This window comes from Misgurnus anguillicaudatus, chromosome 11, assembly GCF_027580225.2.
Source record: "Misgurnus anguillicaudatus chromosome 11, ASM2758022v2, whole genome shotgun sequence".
Lineage (NCBI taxonomy): Eukaryota > Metazoa > Chordata > Actinopteri > Cypriniformes > Cobitidae > Misgurnus > Misgurnus anguillicaudatus.
Genome location: NC_073347.2, coordinates 18579013 through 18602282, shown reverse-complemented (window position 1 = coordinate 18602282; position 23270 = coordinate 18579013). Strand labels below are relative to the sequence as shown.

The window sequence follows — 23270 nt, the reverse complement described above, 5'->3', positions numbered from 1 at the left end:
GTGAATCATTTAAATAATCTCCTCTTATACATTTTTAGCAGTTGAAGACAAATATAAAGTATTAAAGCATACAATCCTTATACCTTTTAATGGTGCAATGAAAGCGTTTTTCAGAAATTGTGCCATAATGAAATCTTTTCAGCAAAAAATGTAAAACACTGTTTGCTTTGCTTTGCACAAAAGATAAAAATTACGTTTTCTTCCCTGTAAAAGTGTGACAAACTGATTTCTTGTAATAACACACTGAAGACAGACAACGAAGAAAACACACAAAAAATCAACATAAAAAAGGTATCAACTGTACAAAACCCAAGAAGATCAACCTACAAGATACATGAAAAAACTATTACACTTAGTCTATTGATTCCAACGTGTCTAACTTATGTTCACAAACCTATGAGGAATTCTGGGATCTACTGTATTTTGTCTGCTAAAAAAGTGTAATTCCCAGCAGCTGTCCACTGAAATGTGGAATGAAGGTAACATCATCTGCTCATGATAAAGTGAACTCATAATAAACCTGACCTAAGCACCCTCAAGATATATGAGAATTGTAACCCGGGATTGAAAGATCACGGATGTTTTGAGAAACCCAAAACACTGATCTCACGGATGACTGGCACAATCCATGTGCAAGATACACTCAGTGTACGACTCCTGTGGTTCTTATATTAAACAACAACACAGAAGGCTCAAAGTAAACCAGACATCTGTGACACTAATCTGTTGCTCTGTAGTCTGTAAATATTGGTATAACATGCCAAGAAGACAATGGTAGATACATTGTGGCCACCACACATTGGTGTATGTATGTGTGTGAAGGCTGCGTTTAAAAGCCCTTAAGTGTGAGGCCGCAGATGCATAAATGAATACTTGCCGAAGGTCATGGAAGAAACAGAGAAGAGAGCTGCTAAATTTGTGATATGTAATGCTTCATTGTGAGAAATATCATCTATTATTGTGAGAAAGTATTTGGCTAAAATAGACTCATTAGATCATGAGAAACACAGAGGAAAGGTGAAAGTGTGTGTGAACAAAAAAATGGGAAGCCTCAATGAGTTCACAGAGATGTCAAAAATGTGTCCTATTACTCCTCATATCATCTCTGAAAAGTTTAGACTTACAGAGAATTAGGAAGGCAATAAAATCACATGACCTTTTCCTGACTAAACATGTACATGTTTAAACAGCTTATCTTCTTCTAAACTTAAACACGATCTCAGTCACATCTGTTAGTGATATATTGAAGCTGTTGTCTGTTTACAGTTCATTGAAGTTTAAAGCATTATTGAATTCCAGATTTTCCTACTGGGAACCAGGGATATCAGGTTCACTTAGTGTCCTAGGTAAGTGCACGATTTGTTAAGTCACTGGTACAGATTCCACTAACCTTGACCTAAACAATAATTAATAATTACTTATTTACTTAATAATTTACATCATCAAAGCCACAAATAATAGGGAGGCATGTTTACCCCAGTTTGGTAGGCCACAATGCTTTTTCTGGGAAAAGTGAAGACATGCTACATGAAAACATGCTAAATAATGCGATATTTGATGTGCAGAAATTCTGGAGACAGTTGAGCAGATATTCATATTGCCTTATTAGCAGATGTCATTATTTTGAATTGCAATCGCCAAATACTACTGAAAAACTAAAAGACTAACCACATCTACTAAATAGACAATAAACAGCTTTACCTAAATTTGGCTAAAATGTGCGGGTGAACAGCAAATCTATGCTAGCACACCAGCAAGCTCAGCAGCAAACCAGCTAGACCAGCATAAACGTCTAGATCAGTGTGGAGTAGGGTTGGGAATCGAATTTCGATTCTGATTTTGGAAACAGATCCATAAGAAAGGAAACAACTTTTTAAAAAATTAAAATTTCGATTCCACTTAGCGATTCTGGACCGCACGGTCACATAATTTTACGTCATCTTGAGTCACCTGACCTATATCCATTTGCGCACAGTGTGCAGGACCGTTCACTCGAAAACTTCATTTTGCAAACTTCATTTTGCAAACTTCATTTTGCAAACTTCATTTTGCAAACTTTTCTGCATTTACTGTTATTGAGTCGCCACCATTTAGGTAGGTGTTACGTTACGAGGGAAAATTATAAAAAAATAATTTTGAGCTAGCCTAGCCATGTTTGTTTATGTTTTGTAGCTCCTAAATACGTTTTTATGTAGCCTCCTTTATTGTGTTCAGCTGTAATAGCACAAAATAAACATTTTTGATCTATAAAGGCTTGACTGTTCTTGCTTTTCACCTCTGTGGAATCGAAACCAAGAATCGTTAGGAATCAGATCCGATAAGCCGAATCGAATTTGGAATCGGAATCAATACATTTAAAAGGATTCCCAACCATATAGACTGTTGCTTTTGTAGAGAGAGTTAGGAAAGTCGGTGGGTCATGACCAGGCCCACAACGAATCCATGCCGGCAGATATCTTTGGAAAAGTGCTGATTTTAGTGCCTGTCATTGACGAGCATACATTATCTCTTTTTTAAAAGATCCCTCTATCATTTAGTGTTGTTTCAACTTCATTTTTCTTGTTTTATCAGTCCTTCCAGAAAAACGCAGAGTTTTGTTGTGATTGTTGCGGGCAAAAATCCTTGATCTTGCGGCACGATTTCTTAAAAAATGCGATGGAATATGCGAGATATTTATGCGATTTTATGCGATGAAATTGCGGGAACTTGCCAAAATTGCGGGAACTTGCAAAAACTGTTTGCAGCTTTTCATTGATGTTCATGTCACGTAATTATGTCACTTCCTAACATTCCCATGACAATAGGGGACATGGCTGCGCATGTGTAAATTAAATGCAACATTTTACAACTTTCTCCTAAGATATGTGACTTTTTGCTACGAAAATGCAGGGATTATGAAATCATGCAAGCGCCACATATTTTGCCAGCAGAAATCTGCAATGTATGCTGCAAAAGTGCAGCGTATTAAAAATTGCGGCCCCTGCATAACTATGCTGATTATGCATTCAATCATGCGATCGCATAATCACGTTTTTCTGGAGGGACTGTTTTATTCTACTATGAATTAATTTGATCCAAACATTGTAGACACACAGAGATTATCAAAAAGCACTGCACCGCACTTTTGCATGGTGAGGGCCAGATTGAACTTGGCGGACTTGATCTTGTTTTGAGCTTCCAGGTGTGTCATCCCCTCTGTGCTGACCCCATCAATAGCCACGATGATGTCACCCAGATTCAGGTTGCTTGAGGCTGCCTTGCTCCCAGGTGTAACCTGTCACACAAAATAAGCCTTTAAATGAAATCTTGACAGGTCATCATCTCAGCAAACACAGGATTTCCATAGCCAACTACAAAGTTATAAATTGGGTCTTATTTGTGGGCCACCTCATGGAATTGATAACATCAATTTGTCAGTGAAGCAGAACAAAAGTGAAGTCACTGTCATTTGCAGGTAATTAAAAGCTCAATAAAATTAGCATGCAATAAAACTGTAATTGTTAACCATGACAGCTGGGTACACAGAGATCTTAAGTTTGGCATGCTGTGTGAACAGATAATGTGTTACTGTTATCTGCTAAAATAAACTGCGATCTAAAAATAAAGTTATGCCTTAGGCTCTAGACCCTTATAAAATGTTACATAACCATAAAACATAATCAATATTAATATTTGTAGTACAAACAATAAAAATAAAAACGATTAAGAATAATTATTGAGCAAGTTCATAATGTTAAAAATTTATTTATGTGCAATAATAAGCTTAAAATAATGATATATCATTAAAGGGATAGTTCCCCCAAAAATTAAAATTCTGTTATCATTTACTCACTGTCATGTTGCTACAAACCCGCATACATTTCTTTGTTCTGATGAACACAAAGGAAGATATTTTGAGAAATGTTTGTAACCAAACCGTTTGTGGACCCCATTCACTTTCATAGTAGGAAAAAAGAATACTATTAAAGAAAATGGGGTCCACAAACGGTTTGGTTACAAACCATTCTTAAAATATCTTCCTTTGTGTACATTAGAACAAAGAAATGTATAGGTTTGTAACAACATTAGAGTGAGTAAATGATGGCAGAATTTTTATTTTGGGGTGAACTATCCCTTTAAAGCTGCTGGTTTGGATATCATGTCATTTTTTGATATCACATAAAGATAAGGGCTGCGTCCGAAATCGCATACTGTGACAGTAGGTACTGAATTAGATGAGGTACCTACTCATCGACCTTCAAAACAGTATGTTCTATATACATTAGTCAACATTTGAAGTCGATCAAACATTTCATAAAGTAGTTACAGAACAGAAGCACTTTTGGGAGTACTTCGACTCGCCTGAAAAGTCCGCTCCCCTTCTCACTCTCATAATGGGAGAGGGAGGGTGATACTGCGCCGAGTCAAAGTACTCCCAAAAGTGCTATTACGCCATAAAATATAGTTCCTCTTTTAAATCCGCTTAGAAAAGCGCTACGTTTAATTTTGTACCACCAAACTTGCTCGTATAACTACTCGTCTTAAATAGGAAAAACGTTGATGTGTTTGGTCACTTCTAACTTTATCTCTAAATGGTACCATTGAATGAATGGGGCTAAGCTAAATGCTATCGAAGCCTCGCAGCGCGCTCCAGCGCTTACGTGCACGCACACAGATGATAGAGGGATGTATCAACAATTCTTAGTTAAGGTAATAACTTATTTTAATATTGAAAATGAGTAGACTATTCCTTTAAAGTTACAAACTGAAAATGTATGAAATGCAACCAACTACCATAAACGCAAAAATATATGTCCCACTTATGTACTCCTCAAATCTCTCAGGATGTTTGGCCTACCTGCCCTTATTAGTCATATCCCTACAGCCCCCAAATTACCACATACATTCACATCTATATATACAGTGTATACAGTTCAAATTTCACAAAATTTATGTCACATTAAGTCACATCTTATCTTAAAATCAGATGAGTTTGCTTGGAGAACAAGAGCTGGGTCATAATGGTTCTAAAAAGTATGTAGGAATCTGACACGTCTAAATCTGGTGAAATTTTCAGCTGTCTTTTGGGTCACCAGCTGCTTCACAAGCCAACCTATTGTACTTAACTTGAAGGCAAAACAGCCACCAGTCTGACCTGTTTAGATTCTAATGTTAATACAAAACTAATGAACATTATTTCACTTCCTTTAATCTCTTCTGGCTACATGAAGAAGTTGTCAATGTTATGTTTTGCTTTTTTGGGCCTGTTAGTAAAACTTGGAGGTGCAGAAGAGCTCAGTTTCAGTGTATTTTCCATCTGTTTTGATATTAAAAAAATGAATGCGTGCACCTTGAGGCTTTAGACTCAGAAGTACCACTGCTAACTTTACAAAGCCTTTTTCAAGAGCATGAGAATTATTCAAGTAAGATGTCAAAAATGTGTGTCTGAAATGCCAATAGAAAAAAAAAGTTATCTGCCATTTAGCAAACAGATTACTGTACAATAACAGATAACAATGTTTTCACATTTTTCCCAAACTTAGCACAAAAATGTAAAATTATTATTACAAATCACCTATTCTGCTAATAGAGAAACACCCCGCAACAAGCAGCTACTGTGTGTAATATCTTTAAAATGTATGGGCACGCAACAGCTGTGTTTCCACTACTGTGGTCACGTCCACACTGTGGATGAGTTTAACACCATCAATGCAATCTGACACCACAGTGGTCTATCTATCTTGGCACTATGCAGCAGTACATACTGATGAATGAACGTCATAGGTTGAGGTTGCCCTTCTTGCAGAACACCGTGAGTCACTTTATCATATACATATCTTCTGATTTTGCACTGCTGGTTGCTCAGCTCAGATTTGGGCTCCCTGTTTATGAAACCACTATACTCCCCTCCTGAGCCCCAGCCACAGATCTCTTATCCTCTGGCACAAATTCACAAATAACTAAAGTCTGTCTCATATGCTTATTGAGGTGCAGTCCTGTAAGAATAACCCACACTGGGTTTAACATTAAAAACTGCTGCTATTGATGTTTTTCAGTCTCCTTGCATTTAAAATTAAGGTTTAATTTTAAGATCTATGGCAGTGGCAATGAGTTTGGCTTTAAATATGGGATTCTTCTTCCCTTTTGCGTTCAACAGCTGCTCTAAGTGTGTCCCTGTGCATAGGCGCTAAAGCCACTGGATTGGCGGGGTTTAAGAGTTTTCTTCCTCTTTAAATGTCAACATATCTAACACGAGGGGTCTCCTGCCACCTTCAGAAAGGCTACTGTGACAACACATACTGCATCTGAGCACATTTACAGCTGGTATTAAGACACGTTTTGGTATAATAGATCACAAGTGGATGGGAGAGGCGTTCCCATTTACACCTGGTGTTTTAATTTGTTTCTTAAGCCAACTTTCGACCACTTCTGTCCAGATCAAAGGGAGAGTTATGGGCGAGTCTTAAAACACAAGCAGGAGAAATTGTGTTTTTAAGTTGATTATTATGTCCACTGCTTGTGTTATTGGTAAACATGATGCACAACTTTTTGTACATGTATATGTTAGGGCTTTCTCAGATATTTCAGAGCAATTGATGAAATAAGGTAAGCTAGCGCAACTTTCACAAGCAAAATGAAACCAAAATGAAAGGGTGGAGAACAGCCACTTACGTTTGATTAACTCATTCACCGCCAGCCTTTTTGAGAAAAGTTGCCCACCTGCATTTTTGTGATTTTAACAAAATTTTCACAAAATTCCTTGCAGGAAAAATCATTTTCTATAAATATATAAACATACAAATTATATCAAATTAAAGAACATACCCTCTGCTTTCAAACAAACAATAAACAAACAAACAAACAAACAAAATGGGGAAAAAACATTTCATTATATATTTACTTTTTCTACTTAATTTAACCACTGAAATATGGATATTTCTCTTCAAAAATACAACATTTTGAGCAAAAAGCTTAAAAAATTGCGTTTTTGTAAAGGAATTTATGTTAGAGATCAGACTCAGAATGACTATCAAACATAAAGGCAGTTAAAATAAATCATAATCTCTTTTTAACTTCCGTTTTTGATAAATTCGATTTGGCGCCATCTGGTGGATAAAAGCGGTATTACACTTTCACTTTGAAATTCGTCCAAAAAGGCATATTTATTTGTTAAATATGAACTCATAAATGACGAGATAACTCGTAAATGGCGGTGAATGAGTTAATGATAGCCTAAAGACCGTGATAAACACTGTGGGTTTGTGCTAGAAGTCAAGACTGATTTAAAAACACTGCTCGGTTCAGCTTACTTTCGGGGGCTTTTCCACTAGGTGCAGTACGCAATACTTTTTTTAGTACCACATCAGTTGGGGTTCCAAGCAACCCGAGCTGATACCAAAACATGACGTGAAAACACTGTAGATCACTGACTGGTCTGAGCGAATCGTCACTACCAGCGCCATGATCGCTATAATGTAAAAGATTAGCTTTACCTTTGTGCTAGCTTGTGCTGTCTCGAGTAAACCTGTTCTCATCTGTGCTTTGGTGTAAGTTTCCAAACTCCCTTTTAGCGATAAAAAACATCCACAGGTTAAGAATTAGGAACACCATAACAGTTTTTTCCAGACTTGCAGTTTGTGGCGACACATTTGCGACACGCACATCCGCATATATGCTTTTAAGTGTTTTATTAGTCAAAATCAATGTCTTTATTCATAAATATGTCCTCGTTAGTGTCAAATAGGGGTGGAACAATACATGTATTCGTTTCGAACCGAATCGGTACGGGGGTCACGGTTCGGTGCATGAATTTAAACGGAGAATACACGGTATGAAAATAAAAAAAAACTTGCGTGCAAAATAATTCATGTAATGCGGAACTACTGTTAGACACGCGGGTTCTTTATGGACAGCTAATCTGTTGCCCCGCTTTAGCTCTGAAGCTCTGATTGGCGCCAATGCAGCCGAGCTCCGCCTATGTATGCGCTCTATCAGAGCCCGTCTACATTCTGGCACTCTGCAGTTTTTTGTCAGGTTCACGGTCCAGTGAGTGAAATAGCAGCGACATCGAGTATGGCAAATGGTGGTGAGGATCCGCCGGCCCCTTTAAGATCGCAAGTTTGGCAAAACTTCAGTTTTCCAGTCAGTTACAATAGTACAGGCGAGAGAGTGGTGGAAAAGACGAGGACTGTGCGTCGGCGTTGTTCAGCAGTTGTTAGGTATGTGAGTGGAAATACATCTAATCAGGGCTCTCAAGTCTCACGCATTCACCTTGACAAACACGCATTTCAGTCAGTTCAAATGCCACACTTTGTATTTCTCACGCTGAGAAGTAGGAGATACATTTTCCTGCTATATACAACAGGCATACGCAGGGCAGTTCTGTGGAGTTCAGCTGCTTTCAGTTTTTTAAGTGTGCTAAACTTTACGCAGCGTCAGAGTACCGCGAGAAATCTTGCGGAGGAGGCTGATTTCAAATCGCTCTCGCGTTACTCTGACGTCATCCACTTGTCGTTTCTTGCAGCGCCTCGTGAAGTTGTACACACCTATTAATTCATCCTACAAGCCTATTTTTTGTTCTTTAGTACATTAATATGAAATAAGGCCAAAAATGTAACTTAAAAATGTATTTAGGTAACACTTGTAATACATTTGAACCCCTATTTGTATGAAAGATGAGTACAAGATTACTTAAAGTGGTATATATTTTTGAAATACGAGATAGTATGTTAAATGCATTTCAGTTCATATTCATGACATCTCAAAATAACACTGATAAGGACACCTATGTTTTTAAGATTAGCTTAAAAAAAATGCCTTCTTCATTTTTGTTTTGCTTTTCCCTCCATTGTACCGAAAGTGAATCGAACCGTGAAGCCTGAACCGAGGTACGAACCGAACCGGGACTTGTGTGTACCGTTCCACCCCTAGTGTCAAATGACCTCTGCCAATGATCTGACTTTTCTTTGTAAGCTTAGAATTTCTTCTCTTTACTTACATTGAATGGGTAAGTCCAAGGACGCTTCCATGTCATTCCGCCATACTGATAAACTATAATAACAGAGAGGGACAAAAAGCACTAGCCTCCCAACGCGTTTCCACAACGCGTTTTTTATTGAGAACACATGAACCAGCTGAAACGGACAAGGAGGTCAGTGATTACATAACGGCTACCGTAGTTGCAACATGCATTTGGAAAAGCAAGGCGCTAGAGAGCACTATTCGTTTAAATGCTAAATACAATTTCACCACTAGATGGGGTAAATCCTACTTACTGTCCCTTTAAATGCAACTTAAATAAGGCCCAGCAGAGCGCTTTGACTGACGCCACGGGTTTGTACAGAAAATGTCATGTGACACAGAGGTAGTAATAAACACGATTGACTGGTGGTCAATTTTAATTTGGTGGCGAAACTGAGAAATAAATTAATATATGGGAATGTACAGCAGTCCAACAACGCTCTCACTTGTATGATGTCACGGCAGTAGGCAACGCAAATATAACGACACCCCTATAATCCCTCCCACTCCGAAGTGTTACCCGATGGAAAAGCTAACCAAGCCAAAGTGAGGTGAGCTGACCCGACCTGACCCGACCTAAACCGTGGGGTACTATGCAATGGAAAAGCGCCAAAGTGTTTCACATCCCATTTACACCTCTTTTAGCGTTGTCAGCTTGTGGTCTGATCAACCCAAACGCTCTTAATCTTAATCCCAGGTGTAAACAGGGTTTGTGACGCTGCAGCACAACCACAAAAAAGCAGATAATACAGTACAGAACTTTCCACCGACTATATTAAAATGTTGAAATTATGTAAATGGTGTAAACGAATGCTCATGGCTGCCAAAATAAATACATGCCACTTACATTGCACATGTGTGAAACAGGCCTGTGGTTCAAATTTTTCATTAAACTGGAGGTTAACCTTGTGTTCAGCAGTCCACATCATATGAAACATTTATTGCACCTTAATAAGATTTGTGCAAACACTGATGATAACCACACAATTAGGATATTTTAACGAATGGGCCGATACAGTGTTGCTTTGTGCTGGGTTTAGCAAAACTAACGGTAAGAGGAAAAGGAAGGGAGCACGAAAAAACAAAGGCTTGAAGAGAGTGAGGGGAGATTACCAGGCCTGGCATACAAAGTCTCTCTCTCACTCAGTTCATTCCAATTGATGCCTGGGTGAATGAGTGGCTGACATGCTGGATCAAATCTCCTGTTCACTCTCAACAGCACAAAGAAGCTGTTCTGAGGGTCAAGTAAATCATGGATGGAAAGTAGGCCACAGAGAAAACTGGAGAGAGAGAGAGAGAGAGAGAGAGAGAGAGAGAGACTGACACCATGGTGTCAAAATTTCTGATATGGTGAAGATAACATCAGTAACATCATACAGGGGTAGCCGTTGTCACTTATGTTTAGTACTTAAGTGGAGAACCAGATGGGCACATTTATGCTAACAAGCCTGAAAAGAATCCAACGTCATATGAACCAAATGCGACCTGATACCCCCCGATCGCACACCCCTCATAAAGTGGTGTAGCATCTCTCATATATGAGAGCTGTGACAACCCACAGAAGAGCAAATAAGTAAAACACATGTCAAAAAGACAACAATTCAACACATCACATCAACATTAACCTTAAATTATCTGAGAACAAGCTTTATTTTTTTCATTGATGCATTAGGCAGACACTTTAATCAAGAGTGACTTACAATGCATTACACGATAAACACTTGATCAATGTGTGTCCCCTTGGAAAAAACCCATCACAATGCTCTACCAATTGAGCTACAGGAACACCCACATTTCCACATTTCTCCGTGGGCGAAATAAGGCTGGTGATTTCAGTGAATATAAGCGCTGTTGGTATCTATAGCTCTTATAATCTACTCCAGCAGGACTGACTTGACCTTCAGCAGCCATCTAAAAACAGCTATGTCTGTCAGCAATGCGAGCCACAGGCTATCACAGCACAAACCAAGACAGGGACTGCTACAGTACTTGCTGGAGTGTTTGAGAGAGACTAAGAGTGACTCACACTATGCAAACCAAACCATTCCAGAGTAACTTTTACTCCCAAAGTCTGGTTCGATTGACTAGTGTAACTGCTCTGTACCCTGGGTGCGGTATGCTTACCCGTGGTACCCTTGCAGAGGTGGTCCCTGGCACGGTTCAGGTTTGGAGCACGAGTCTGAAAACTTGACGTCAATAATGAGATGTCATAGGGGTGGTTTCCTGGACAGGACTTAACCTAGTCCCAGACTAAAATGCATGTGTAAGCTGATTTAATTTAAAAACATGCACACCTGTAGTGTTTTTGATAAGGTTTGTTTGTGAAACTTCTTAAATGTCCTAATATAAATAAGACCTAGTCCTGGATTAACCTAAACCCTGTCCGGGAAACCACCCAATAATGTTTAAATTCTGCCTCAACTTCAGGTGTCACAGATTAAAAACTCTTCTGATACATACGATTATGTACAGTACTGTACATGGCAGAGATTTAGTAAGGAATAATTGACCCCGAATTATTCAAAAAATAATGCACACCTGAGGCTTCGCGTCGTGGCCGTTACACCTCGGGTGTGCATTATTTTTAAATATTTTTTGTACTTTAATCGCTATTGTGGGTAGGACTACTTCTTCGGCGTCTCATCCAATGGCTTGTTTCAAAACGTCATTTCAAAGCCGGCAATGGAGGGTTGAGCCATTTACAGCATTCTAATGCAGTTATTACGTTACATTCACACAGGGTGTAACGCTTAACGGAAGGCTTGTCTGAAGCGTGGCCAACAGCCAATCACAGTGGCCTCAACCTATACTCCAGTCTTCCATAAAAGTAACTGGTTGGCTCTGCCTAAGTTATTTGCATAAGGCAATCTGATTGGCTGACGCACGCGTTGCCGCTTGAAAAGTTGAGAAATGTTCAACTTCTGCCGCGAGCAACTTCACCCATTAAAAGTTAATGGGAAGCATTAACACTTACACCTCGTGTGAATGCACCATAAGAAAGAGAGCGACAGAGACACAGAGATAGAAAGAAAGAAGGAAAAAGAGTGAGAGGGCGAGCGAGAGAGAGAGAGAGGGCAAGCGAGAGAGAGAATGTGTGAACAAGGCTACCTCTGTGCGTCTCTAAAAAGCACCGTTATTGCCTTGTAAAATCATCTGTCATGTTGTTTTTGTTAGTCCGTTATTACAGTTAACTACGCAAAGTGATATGGAACTATAATGTGGTCAAGAGAGCTGCCAATCAGCCAATCAGATTCAAGCATTCAACGGACCCGTAGTATAATAATAGTTATATAATAGCTCTGCTTGACTTCATGCGGCGCTATGCAGATGATTGGTTTAATGATAATAAATAATTATAGGAAATAATAGGAACAAATACTAATTAAGGATCACACACACCATGAAAGACTCTCAAAACTAATTTTCATCATTGGGAACCGTATTGACATTAGCAGAGAACCACTGAAATGTATTTGTGTGATAGTTTGTGATAGTTTTGGCATCAAAAGGAACGTTTTGCACCATATGCAACTGTTTTAACAAAAACTTTCATAGATTTAAACTGTTGTATAATTTAATGTATATAATTTTGTAAAACCATGGATTTGACATAATCCAATAAAAAAAATGTATCTGATGCTAACCACATTGTACAGCTTTACATGTGTGTCTGACCCATGTGTATGTATGTATTTGGATGTTTGAGATAAACATTTAAGACAAAGTTAATGATTAATCAAATATAATTAATATAATTTCCTCTAGGTATGGTACATACATGGCAAAAAATCTCTTTGTTTTGGATTATCAGTTACCAACCATGGGAATAAGCAAAAGATAAAATAGCACCAAATATCTTTTGAGAGAACTGTATAAAACACTGGGAAAGCTTTAAATTTCAAGTAGGTTTATGTTTATCTGCCAGCATCAATCCTACAGCCATTTCTAAAGACTAATTTGAATAAAGTTTTTTCTAGAGAAACATCAAGTGGAGAGTTGCCATTTAAGAAGCCCAGCATTGAAAGGCCACAATGAAAATCAACACTGTTAAGTTGCATCGGGGGTGCTGTGCTATTTCTGGTACTCAAAAAAGCTACTTTAAATAAGAGACAGCCACATTTGTGTCATTAATCCAACTTGCACACAGTATTATATTCAGGCCATCCATAAAACTCAATCTTAACTGGATGCTCTGTAAATACCACATGAATGAGTGTGGCCCTTATTTTAAAACATCCGTATTTGAACACCTTAATACCAGCACACAGAGATAGCGAAATACTATTCCACCAGTTGGTACAAGAGAGTACAGTTGGTACAGGTCAAGACTCAAGAGAGCTCACAAAAGTATTAAATTGTTATTTCTACTGGCTACTACACATGCCCTTTACCAGACGGGGCACTCTTGAAGTACTTTGGCAGATTATATTAGTGAATCCCTGTTGACATTAATCTTTAACATCTTTTCAAAGCCAGACATGTTTCTAATAACACCACAGTGTCAAATGACACATCGAATAACAGAGGTGTAGCACAAAGCATGAGTAGCATAAACATTTTGCTTGGAAGGACAATAACGTTCCCACTTAAACTCCTTCCAACGTGCAAAAGCTATGTAACATCACAATGGCTAAAAGGTCAGGAATAACATTTTATCAACCTTAAAAACAAGCTTTTTGTCTGCATAATTTTTCCAAAACATGATATTATATTTGTGTTGTTTTATTCAAGTCCAAATAAAAGTCTTTCTTAGCAAATCCTTGTCATTTAAACCATCCAGAGGTATTTATATCCCTCATCTGCTGCTTTCAATTCAAATCGAATTGCACGTTCATGCTTTCTGTATGCCATCTGTCACAGTTAAACTGCTCTCAGCCAATAGAAACCCTCATTTCAACACCTACTACATTTAAAAAAAACGCAAATAGTGATGCACAAGTGCATTGGTCGGCAATAGTACATGTTAGTACATGAAATTTTCACAATGTTATTTACTTAGCATGTATAACAAACAAGCCTAGCTGGTTTCCATTAAAGATTTGCGCCAAACTTGTGTGTTATTTTGTAAATGTCAATAAAAAACTATTGCAAAAAGTTCCCATTTACTGATGTTATGTGACTAAAACGTAATTTTCTCACGATAAGTCATTCCAAAATCTGGTGGCGGGTGTGTTAGACTTATACAGCACCATGCAGACCGACATGACATCAACCGTCATTTAAAAGAATACTAAAGTTGAATACACCTCATCTGTCTTGTCCTCCAACCAAACATACCATTCCATATTAAAGAATAATGTAAGTTTAAATTGCAGTTTTGCAATGTTTTTTTCTAATAAAAGATTATAAAAACTTTTTTGTGCTACATGAGAGTTTTTGCAAAAAAATTTTTATTCACATTGATCGCATTTTTAATTCGCTATTTGAATTTGCGCAATTTGAAGGGTAATGGAAACACCTTTACTGCAAGTTTAACATAAATAAAATGAGAGACACAAGTACAAAATACAAATTCATGGTCATTTTCCTCAATATCTAAAAACAATTTACAATTCCTTAATTAGTTTATTAAAATAAGCAAAAATAAAAACTAATTGCAAAGCCTTTATATACACACTATACACTTTCTATACAGTTTTCCATTAGCCAACACTATGACACTATGGGGCGGTTTCCTGGACAGGGATTAGATTAGTCCTAGACTAAAATAAATGTAAGAGCTGTTCAAACTAAAAACAATCTACAATGACATATCTTAAAATACATCAGTGCCCTTTATTTTGCCTCAAAATGCACACAAGTAATGTTTTTAGTAAGGCATGTTTGTTAAAACTAGTTATATTCCCTAATTAAACTGAGGCCTGGTCCTGGTTTAAGCTAATCCCTGTCCGGGAGACCACCCCTATATATCATAGAGAGTGGATGATCAGTAAATATCTCCCAGGCGGCCTGTCTCCTGTGGTTGTCACATAAAGTTCATCTTCTAAAGTTACTTCTAAAGTAAAGGATCCAAAAACGTAATACTCACAGCCAGTCTAAATTTTCATATGTATATACATCTTAATTCAAATGCTAAATAACTAAAGGCTTCTTTTCTCATTCGCATAATGCCTTCACACCTGTGCGGTACAATATTTTTATAGAAAAGCCCCCATTGAGCCACCCTGACACCCAGAACAAAGTGAGCTTTGGGTACCACCTGTCATTCAGCATTGACTGACTAGGCCTGCTGCTGCCGATCTGTTCCTGTACACACAACAGACCTGCAACACTTGATTTAGATATTCTTAGTAACCACTACAGTGAGGCCAAAAGGCTGTCAGTGTTGTAAACATAAGCCCTGAAAAAACGTCAGAAGATTCCATCTTGCATTACGATACAGTCAAGGGTGTTTACGTCACTATAATATGACTAGAACAACGGGCCGCCAAGGATAGTGACATAAGAAACACTGTTTCTGATTCCAGGCTATTGTGACAGAAGTGACCACCTTCCAGCATCTTTCATCTCTGTGTGGATTCTCTTATGACTGCTTGAATCACAGTCTGACATGTTTTTTTTTATACACCGGAGGATCTATTTTTTAATACCTGCTAATGCCAGCAGCATACTAGAGCGGTGAATCTGTCTTCACCAGATATCTGAGAATATGAAGGTGCATATAGACATATCTTTTTTTTTTATCAAATGCACAAAAAGACACCTTCAATGTGAACAAGCATGTTTTTTCAATGCATGTAATGTGCGCATATTTGCAAGGCACCTGTGCTAACATAAACGAGTTGTTTCTTATCCGTTTCCAGGATGTGCAATGTTTGCTAGGTGTGTTTGAACAGACAGAATTGTTTTGCTATAAATATTACAGTACAATGAGTGCTTGTCCTTTCATGATATTTGAACTTGGTCATATCTGACAACTAGGGGTGCATCGATATATCTGCAGATGCTGCTTGCTGTGCTTCTCAATGAAATGCCGCTACATCCAAAAGCCAGAGGCCGCTCTCGTGCAGAAACTCAATGTGCGCTGCAGACGAAAAACCATAAACATGCAGCTCCAGGAAATGGCTTAAGGATATATTTATATTGCTGTTCTTCAAACCTTTTCAGGTATTTTCATGATAATAAAAAATATGTATAATGTTTATGCTTGATGAGTGTTGCTTTTTTAATGCATGTTATAAACGACTCAAACTAACAGTGATTTCAAATCGATAAGAACCTAAGCTGGCACTAGCAACTTCAGGGTCACGAATACTATTCGCAGGGAATCTATGGATTGATAAAATATGGAACTGGATGAAAACGTCTCTTTAATGCATAAATGTGAAAAACTGTTCCTGCAACTAGATCAATGAATTAGCAATGAAAAAAATCACGAGTTAAGTCCTAGGTTGCAATCTTCATCATGATAAAATGTATAACTTGAATACACTGTAAGGCCCTCTGGATAAAAGCATCTGTCTAATGCATTAAATGCACCAAATAAATAATCAAATATTGGTTTACACAAACCTAGCATCTGTCATCATCAATTAAAGTCATGCACAAACCTAACAGCATGACTCTGATGAAAAAGCACAAACTATAATCAATACTGAACATCTACAATGTATGGATTTACAGGGTTTAATGGTTGATGGGCAGGATCTAAAAGCATCATGTCTTTATACATACAGTAGCACAAACCGTACATGCCCAATCCAAAATCCAAATCAAGGAGAACAATGCTGTTTAATCTTTAGTATCATGAGGAGTAATATCACCTCAGGAGAAAAACAACTTTGGCTCATTGATACATTAGCATATTGATACTAATGTATGAAGAATCAGATACCCAAACCAGGAACATGTAACAATAAATAAACAAAGCAACTACATCTAAAACTCAACCATAAACACAGGCCACATGACAGTACTATGCGACATTGATAAATCTTATGATATGTCTTTTGATTTAAAGTTACCTATGCTAATAAATTTACTTTATAGTGAAACATTAAATCCCTATTTAAATTTCAATATAATCTGTTAGGATCAGTCCAGGGGGGTCAAACTTTGACCAAAAAGTGGTGAATTGATGAATATCTGACTGTTCGGGGGTCATGATTTGGGGGTGTAACCTTAGAAACGGTGAGAGGCATGTTGAAGTCCTTGCCTCCTTGCAACCGGAAACCCCAAGGCGCAGGTCCAGCGAGTGACACGTTGTAAGAACTCATTGTTCAAAAATAAAAAAACTGTGTTGTTTAAGCCACAGAGCTTCTCCAAATAAATAGGGAAAATTGAGTTGGGGCGGGGCACGTACCAAACAGCCTCTGAAAGTAGAAGAAAATGGTGTAAAATAAAGGCAACACTCACCACCTGAAAAACTACAGCACTTCAATGCTAAAAGTTCAAAATAATAGCACAAAGCATTGAATTCAGGCCCTCTCAAAGTGCAACTAATGCAAAATATCTGGAGCCAGAAGAAGAAGATTCTTGCCTGCTCAGATGAGCTGGACAGACAGCCTAAGAATAGCTGCCCCTTTGCAAAGAGCGACAGCACTTTGGCACCATGGGGAGGGGGAGGAAGGGGTACTTATATGGCATGTAAGGGGACACCCAGTATGCCAGACCTCCCATGATTCACAGGGCTAATATAGACCCCTCTTATACTAAAAGATTTTTCTAGACTACTTTCTTTTTGGGTGCCCCCAAGTCCAATTCTCTGCAAGTGTAACCTAACTTAATTCTTATTCAGATAATGGGTCAATGAAGAACTGGCACAAACTGGCATTTAAAGATATGGCCCCATTGAACTGTACCACCTGTTTGAATTAAGTGCACGTCACCACATGCATTCCAATTTTAACATACCTCAATGAATCCATTAACTATAGATGCAAACAATCACTAAGAGGTCATACCAGTATCTTCATTGCATAAAGAAATCTTAAATGGCATCTAAAAGATAACACTATCCCAAGAATCCAGTGGCATTGTTCAGTTGTTGTAAGCTACATGAATAGGACTTTACATTACAGATTTAGACAAAGAGCAAGTGCCGGTGAGAAACTCCTGATACACTGTAATTGCTCTCATAGAGGAGCGATAAGAAGCTCTCGCTCACCAGCACTCTCTCCTGCCATCACAGTCTGCACTGAGAGACATCAGAGAAAAGATAACAACTGAGGACATGCCTATTCACCCGGCCTAATTTGGGAGACTTCTAGTTAGCATCTAAGTTTAGCCCTCTTTGTCAATGGAAGAATTTTAGGTAATACAGTCCATTCAATAATTAAGCCTTCATAGGCAGCATTTCAAAAAGCCAAGTGTGCCTAGCCAGGACATTGATCCAGTGCAGTTGTTACAGTACATTATCTTAAAAAAGTCAAGACTTATTACACAAACTCAAGTTAGAACCCATTTTAAACTGTCCTCCTGTATAGACGGTTCGGGCAGTAACAACATTAACAAACAACTTTTGTGGAACTTCCGCAAAGAATCAATAACAACATAATAATTTATATTTGATAACAAGTAAAATAAGTAACAAGTAGATTACTTTAGTTCAAATCATAGGTAAAGCGAATCAAAAACTACATTGAGCAAACGTTACTGTATAAAATGTTTACTATATAATGAATATAATGTTAACCAAAATTCGGCTGCCAAACCTTCATTTACATAGCGGTGATCCATGATCGCTAACTCCTCTTGTCCTTAGGAAAAAAAGGTATTTGTTCCAGAGTTCAGTTTTAGCTACCAGTCAGACCATTAAACAAACAGAGACCGGAAGTAAAGTTCAGTCCAGACACGTAACCGCGACAATGCACGTTCGTCCAAGGACACCGTCTGTGACCATGGCTGTGAAACCCAGCTAAAACTTAGGGGCTGTTTACACTTGGTATTAAGATGCGTTTTCATCGATCGGATCACAAGTGGATGAGAGTATACACCTGGTATTTAAATCCGTCTCTTTTGTCCACTTTTCTTTCTTTCTTTCTTTTTTTAACGCCATACCAAAGTATAATTAAATCAAAGGAAGATTAAAAAAAAAAAAAATTTATTCCTCTAGAAATCTTAAAACCATGTTTGGGCTTACTTGATTAAAAACCTTTTCAAAAGTATCAACAGAGTAAAAACGGTTTCTCACAGGGGTAAATGTAATCGGGGCGCCGCTAGCAATTTTGGGCCCTATGAAAAAATAGGGGGTCAGGCCCCCACCATACCCATTTCGCACCAAACATCCAATCCAACCTACTGTAGCTATTTAAAATCTTTGTTTGTAATTTAATAATACAGAGCTATTTATTTTGCTATTGTTTTTACCACAGTTATCAGTATTTATATTATAGATACCTAAAATGTCTGCAGATAAGATAATTTATTGTGCAATGTAAATTTAATTAAAAAATACAGTACATTAAACCAAATATTCAGAGAAAATGCAACATTCTTAAAGATTAAAGATAAATGTGACCATGCCTGTGAAAACCCAGCTGAAGTATTTCTTTGCGATTTACTGTTTTCCACATAAAATCATCCTATATAATGTAAAGAACATTTTGTGAAAATATAAACTTGATATCTTTAATGTTAACTGAGTAATGTAATGTCAGCGATTGAAATCATAGTGAAATTAATGCTTGAAATTAAACTGTGATGCTTTTTATCTCACAATAAGATTTGAGACTTTTCTGATTTTCACAGGCAGTCTCAGTGACATACTGTATACTTGAGCTGTTATGCAATGCATCTTTTCTAATGTACTGTATTTTTCAATTAAATTTACATTGCACAATAAATTATCTTAGCTGCAGACCTTTTAGGTATCTATAAATACTGATAACTGTGGTCAAAACAATAGCAAAATAAATAGTTCTGTATTATTAAATTACAAACAAAGATTTTGAATAACTACATTAGGTTGGATTGGATGTTTGGTGCGAAATGGGTATGGTGGGGGCCTGACCCCCTATTTTTTCATAGGGCCCAAAATTGCTAGCGGCGCCCCTGAACCTGTTGCAAGTTGAGAAGCTTTAATATACATAACTGGACTAGTTTAGCCTTAGTTGCATTTCAGTTTTATCACAACCAACTCGATTCACGACTGCATAAAAATACTTCCTTGGCATATTGCGTTACAAAACTAGTGTGTAACCAATCGCATTTCTGGTTTATGTTAATCAGCTTATACAGGCTTTGTTAATTAAAACAGCTTATAAGGACTGACTTCGCGTTAGAATCATAACATAAAACAGGGAACGTAAATCACCTTGTGTTTTTTTAACTGGGGTGAACAGAGCGAAGACTTTACAGTGGAAAGAAAACTGGACACATGTAACTAGGCTGTCTTCAGGGTGAGTTAATCATGGGGTAATTTCATTTTTGGCCGAACTATCCCTTTAAGAGCCTTTGACAGGAATGTTCATTTCTTTGTCTACTAATCTGTCTGCATAAATAACCTTAAAAATTGTTATTAAAGGTGTAGCAGAGGATTTTCTCGAATTTTAGAAAAGAACCGCCTTCTCCACTTTTTAAAAAAAATGCAATTGCGCAACACTCCTTGGTTGACAACTAGATTGACAACTAGGAGGACCAATAGTCTTGATGATCCACCCGGAAAAAGAAAAGCCTCCGCAATACCTTTAAATCTTTAGGGTTGACAAAACCCCTTATATTCATAATGTTTCAGGTACATGCTACTATTACATACCCTTTCTAATAGCTATTATTTCTTTACATATGTACTTTATGTGACTATAATTTACAGTCAAGAACAACATACATCCCACATACTGTAACTGCTATGCTAAAGCTTCTGATGAAAAACATTTTGAACTATTCACCCTGCTCAAGAGACCTGCAAATTCACGCAGCTACTACATGTAAAAACTAAAGCAGGTCTGAAACACACCACGAGCACGTGCACTCAGACGTCCAATAAAGGAGTGCTAGACTTCATGTGGCGGTCATATAACGTCTAAGTATCGCGAGGGCTATTTTAAAGCTTCGAATCGAAGTGCTTTGGAATCGCTCTCGCGGTACTGTGATGTCATATGCCAATCAATCTGCGCAGCGCCACATTAAGTTGAGCTTACCTAAAAACAGCACAGTATCACACATGACCAAACACAACGAGCATCACTTCTAAACCAGTCGTGACAAAGACAACATTTACATATTTCAAACATCTCCATTGACTACAGAATTATGTATTTTAGACTTTACCTATAAATGTTTCATGAGTGTGCAACACACTGAGCGCCTTGAGCACGGTTTAAACTCCTACGTACAAGCCTGTTGCGTCCATCCCTATACAGCAAGAAACCAAAGCAAGCAACTTTTCAAAATTTTTGTTTAACCTACATTGCATGGTTAAAGTTGGTTTAGGTGCACAGTCGCGAGAACTGCCGTTTTGCGTCGCTCCCTTTCCTCCAGAGGCGAGCGCTGTCACTCACAGTAGGTAACTCACTAGCGCCCTGTTAGCAGAAGGGACTTGCTTGCAATGGGACGCAAGTGTACTACTAATCCTACTAAGGTAAAGGATTGTCTCATGAATATTAAGTATATAATATGGCGCTCATCCACCAGGTCGTTGCTTTTTAGAAAAGCAGATGCTGGAATTGACTCAATAGATATTAATTATGTAACATGACGTTTGCCCTATGGTCCAAACTGATTTGCTGAAAGCCAGACGTTCGCATGGGAGCACCAATCAACTGACGAGTTAACCTTTTCTCATGAATATCAATAATGATTATGTGAACTGGTGCTTTTGGCGCTTGCATAGTTACCAAGCAACGCCAGCATGACGTAATTAATATTAATGAGCAAAATCTTTGCCATAGTATGTTTCGATAATTTCTTTAACGGGACAGTGAGCAAGGGATTTTAATTAAAGAGGAATTATTAAAGCGACAGTCTCTCCAGTGCCCTTTGTCTTGAACACGAGTCAACATATTTGACCCATTCTTTGAGTTTCTGGTCTATTTATTTATCTGAGTGTAATTTAGTAAAAAAACTGCAAATCCGTGTTAAAACGGGAATATTTAATATTTTATATAGCCTAATATTAAATTAAATTAAATGTATGTTTTTATAGGATCCCATGATGAACAAAGGACATATCTGAAAGATTTAAGAGGAGGTGTCAGTTCCAGTGATTGAATTAGTGATGCACCTCAGGCGATGTAGCTTCTGCCTCCCTAGATCTGAAAAACTTTCCATTATTCATGTTGGTGTAAGTTGCAATTCAGCTTCCCATATCTTAATGCATCCACAAACAAAACAATAGTTTTGCTTTTATTACATTTAAATGGATTTGTCAACCAACTAACATGACCTTGTGGGACATTGTGTCAGCATATTCCAATATTTCTTGCTCTAATGCTTACTGTCATGTGTGTCAGGAGTCTCTGCTGAACTGACAAAAAGTACATTGCCCAGAAGACATTGTCTAAAAAAGCTGATGCATTGTTTAAAATGACAACCTGGGTCATACACAGTTTAAGAATATGATGATTCAGCATTTAACCGGTATCTGTTTAGCTTCTTTTAAAATCCACAAAGTACAAAATATCTAATAATTTTTAAGTACCATGAATGCGACAAAACCCAAACCTAGCGACACAAGCTTCAGATCAGACAAATCTTCAAATTCATGCAATTCAACATTTTGCCAGAAGATGGCAGATGTGTTCAATCTGTGCAGTGGGTCCAGCCAATCAGTGCAATTAAAGGGATAGTTCACCCCAAAATAAAAATTGTGTCATAATTTTTTTAATCCTCATGTTGTTCTTAATCTGTATAAATATTTTTTCTTTTTATAAGATGTTTTGTAAATGATGGCACACAGCTGATTGTAACCATTGACTTCCATAGTAGGAAAACAAATATTATGTAGGTATTGTGATAAATGATGAAGATATTTTGATAAATGATGGTAAGCACACAGTTAACGGTACCCATTGAATTCCATCGTATTTGTTTTTCCTACTATAGAAATCAGCTGTGTACTTACCATCATTTATTAAAATATCCTCTTTTGTGTTCATCAGAAAAAAGAAATTCATACAGATTTTGAACAACACAAGAATGAGAAAATCATGACAGAATTTTCAATTTTGGGTGAACTATCTCTTTAAATATTCTTTAGGCAGTAAGTTACATAACTACTTAATAATATGTGAAAATCCGACTATCATGATAAGCACGGCAGATGAGTAACTAGAGGCAATGTGTATGGGAACCTGTGTATGTTGTCATAAACCCAATAATATCTTTGTGAT

The 23270-nt window shown here is 37.6% G+C and overlaps 1 protein-coding gene across 8 annotated transcripts in view; it reads right to left on the bottom strand.

The window, feature by feature from the left end:
* ldb3a (LIM domain binding 3a) overlaps positions 1–21488 on the bottom strand; it is a 44013-nt gene extending 22525 nt beyond the window's left edge. For 7 of the 8 annotated variants that reach the window (XM_073873205.1, XM_073873206.1, XM_073873207.1 and 4 more), the window contains exons 1-3: positions 17480–17602; positions 17121–17312; positions 3123–3274 (exon numbers count right to left, since the gene is read on the bottom strand). In XM_073873205.1, coding sequence (XP_073729306.1) covers positions 3123–3274; positions 17121–17216 — 248 coding nt within the window. In that variant the 5' untranslated portion in view covers positions 17217–17312; positions 17480–17602. Of the gene's footprint in view, positions 1–3122; positions 3275–17120; positions 17313–17479; positions 17603–21348 lie in introns of those variants that run through there. The other variant, XM_055169669.2, reaches the window with a different exon arrangement.
* Between the last annotated feature and the right edge of the window lie 1782 nt (positions 21489–23270).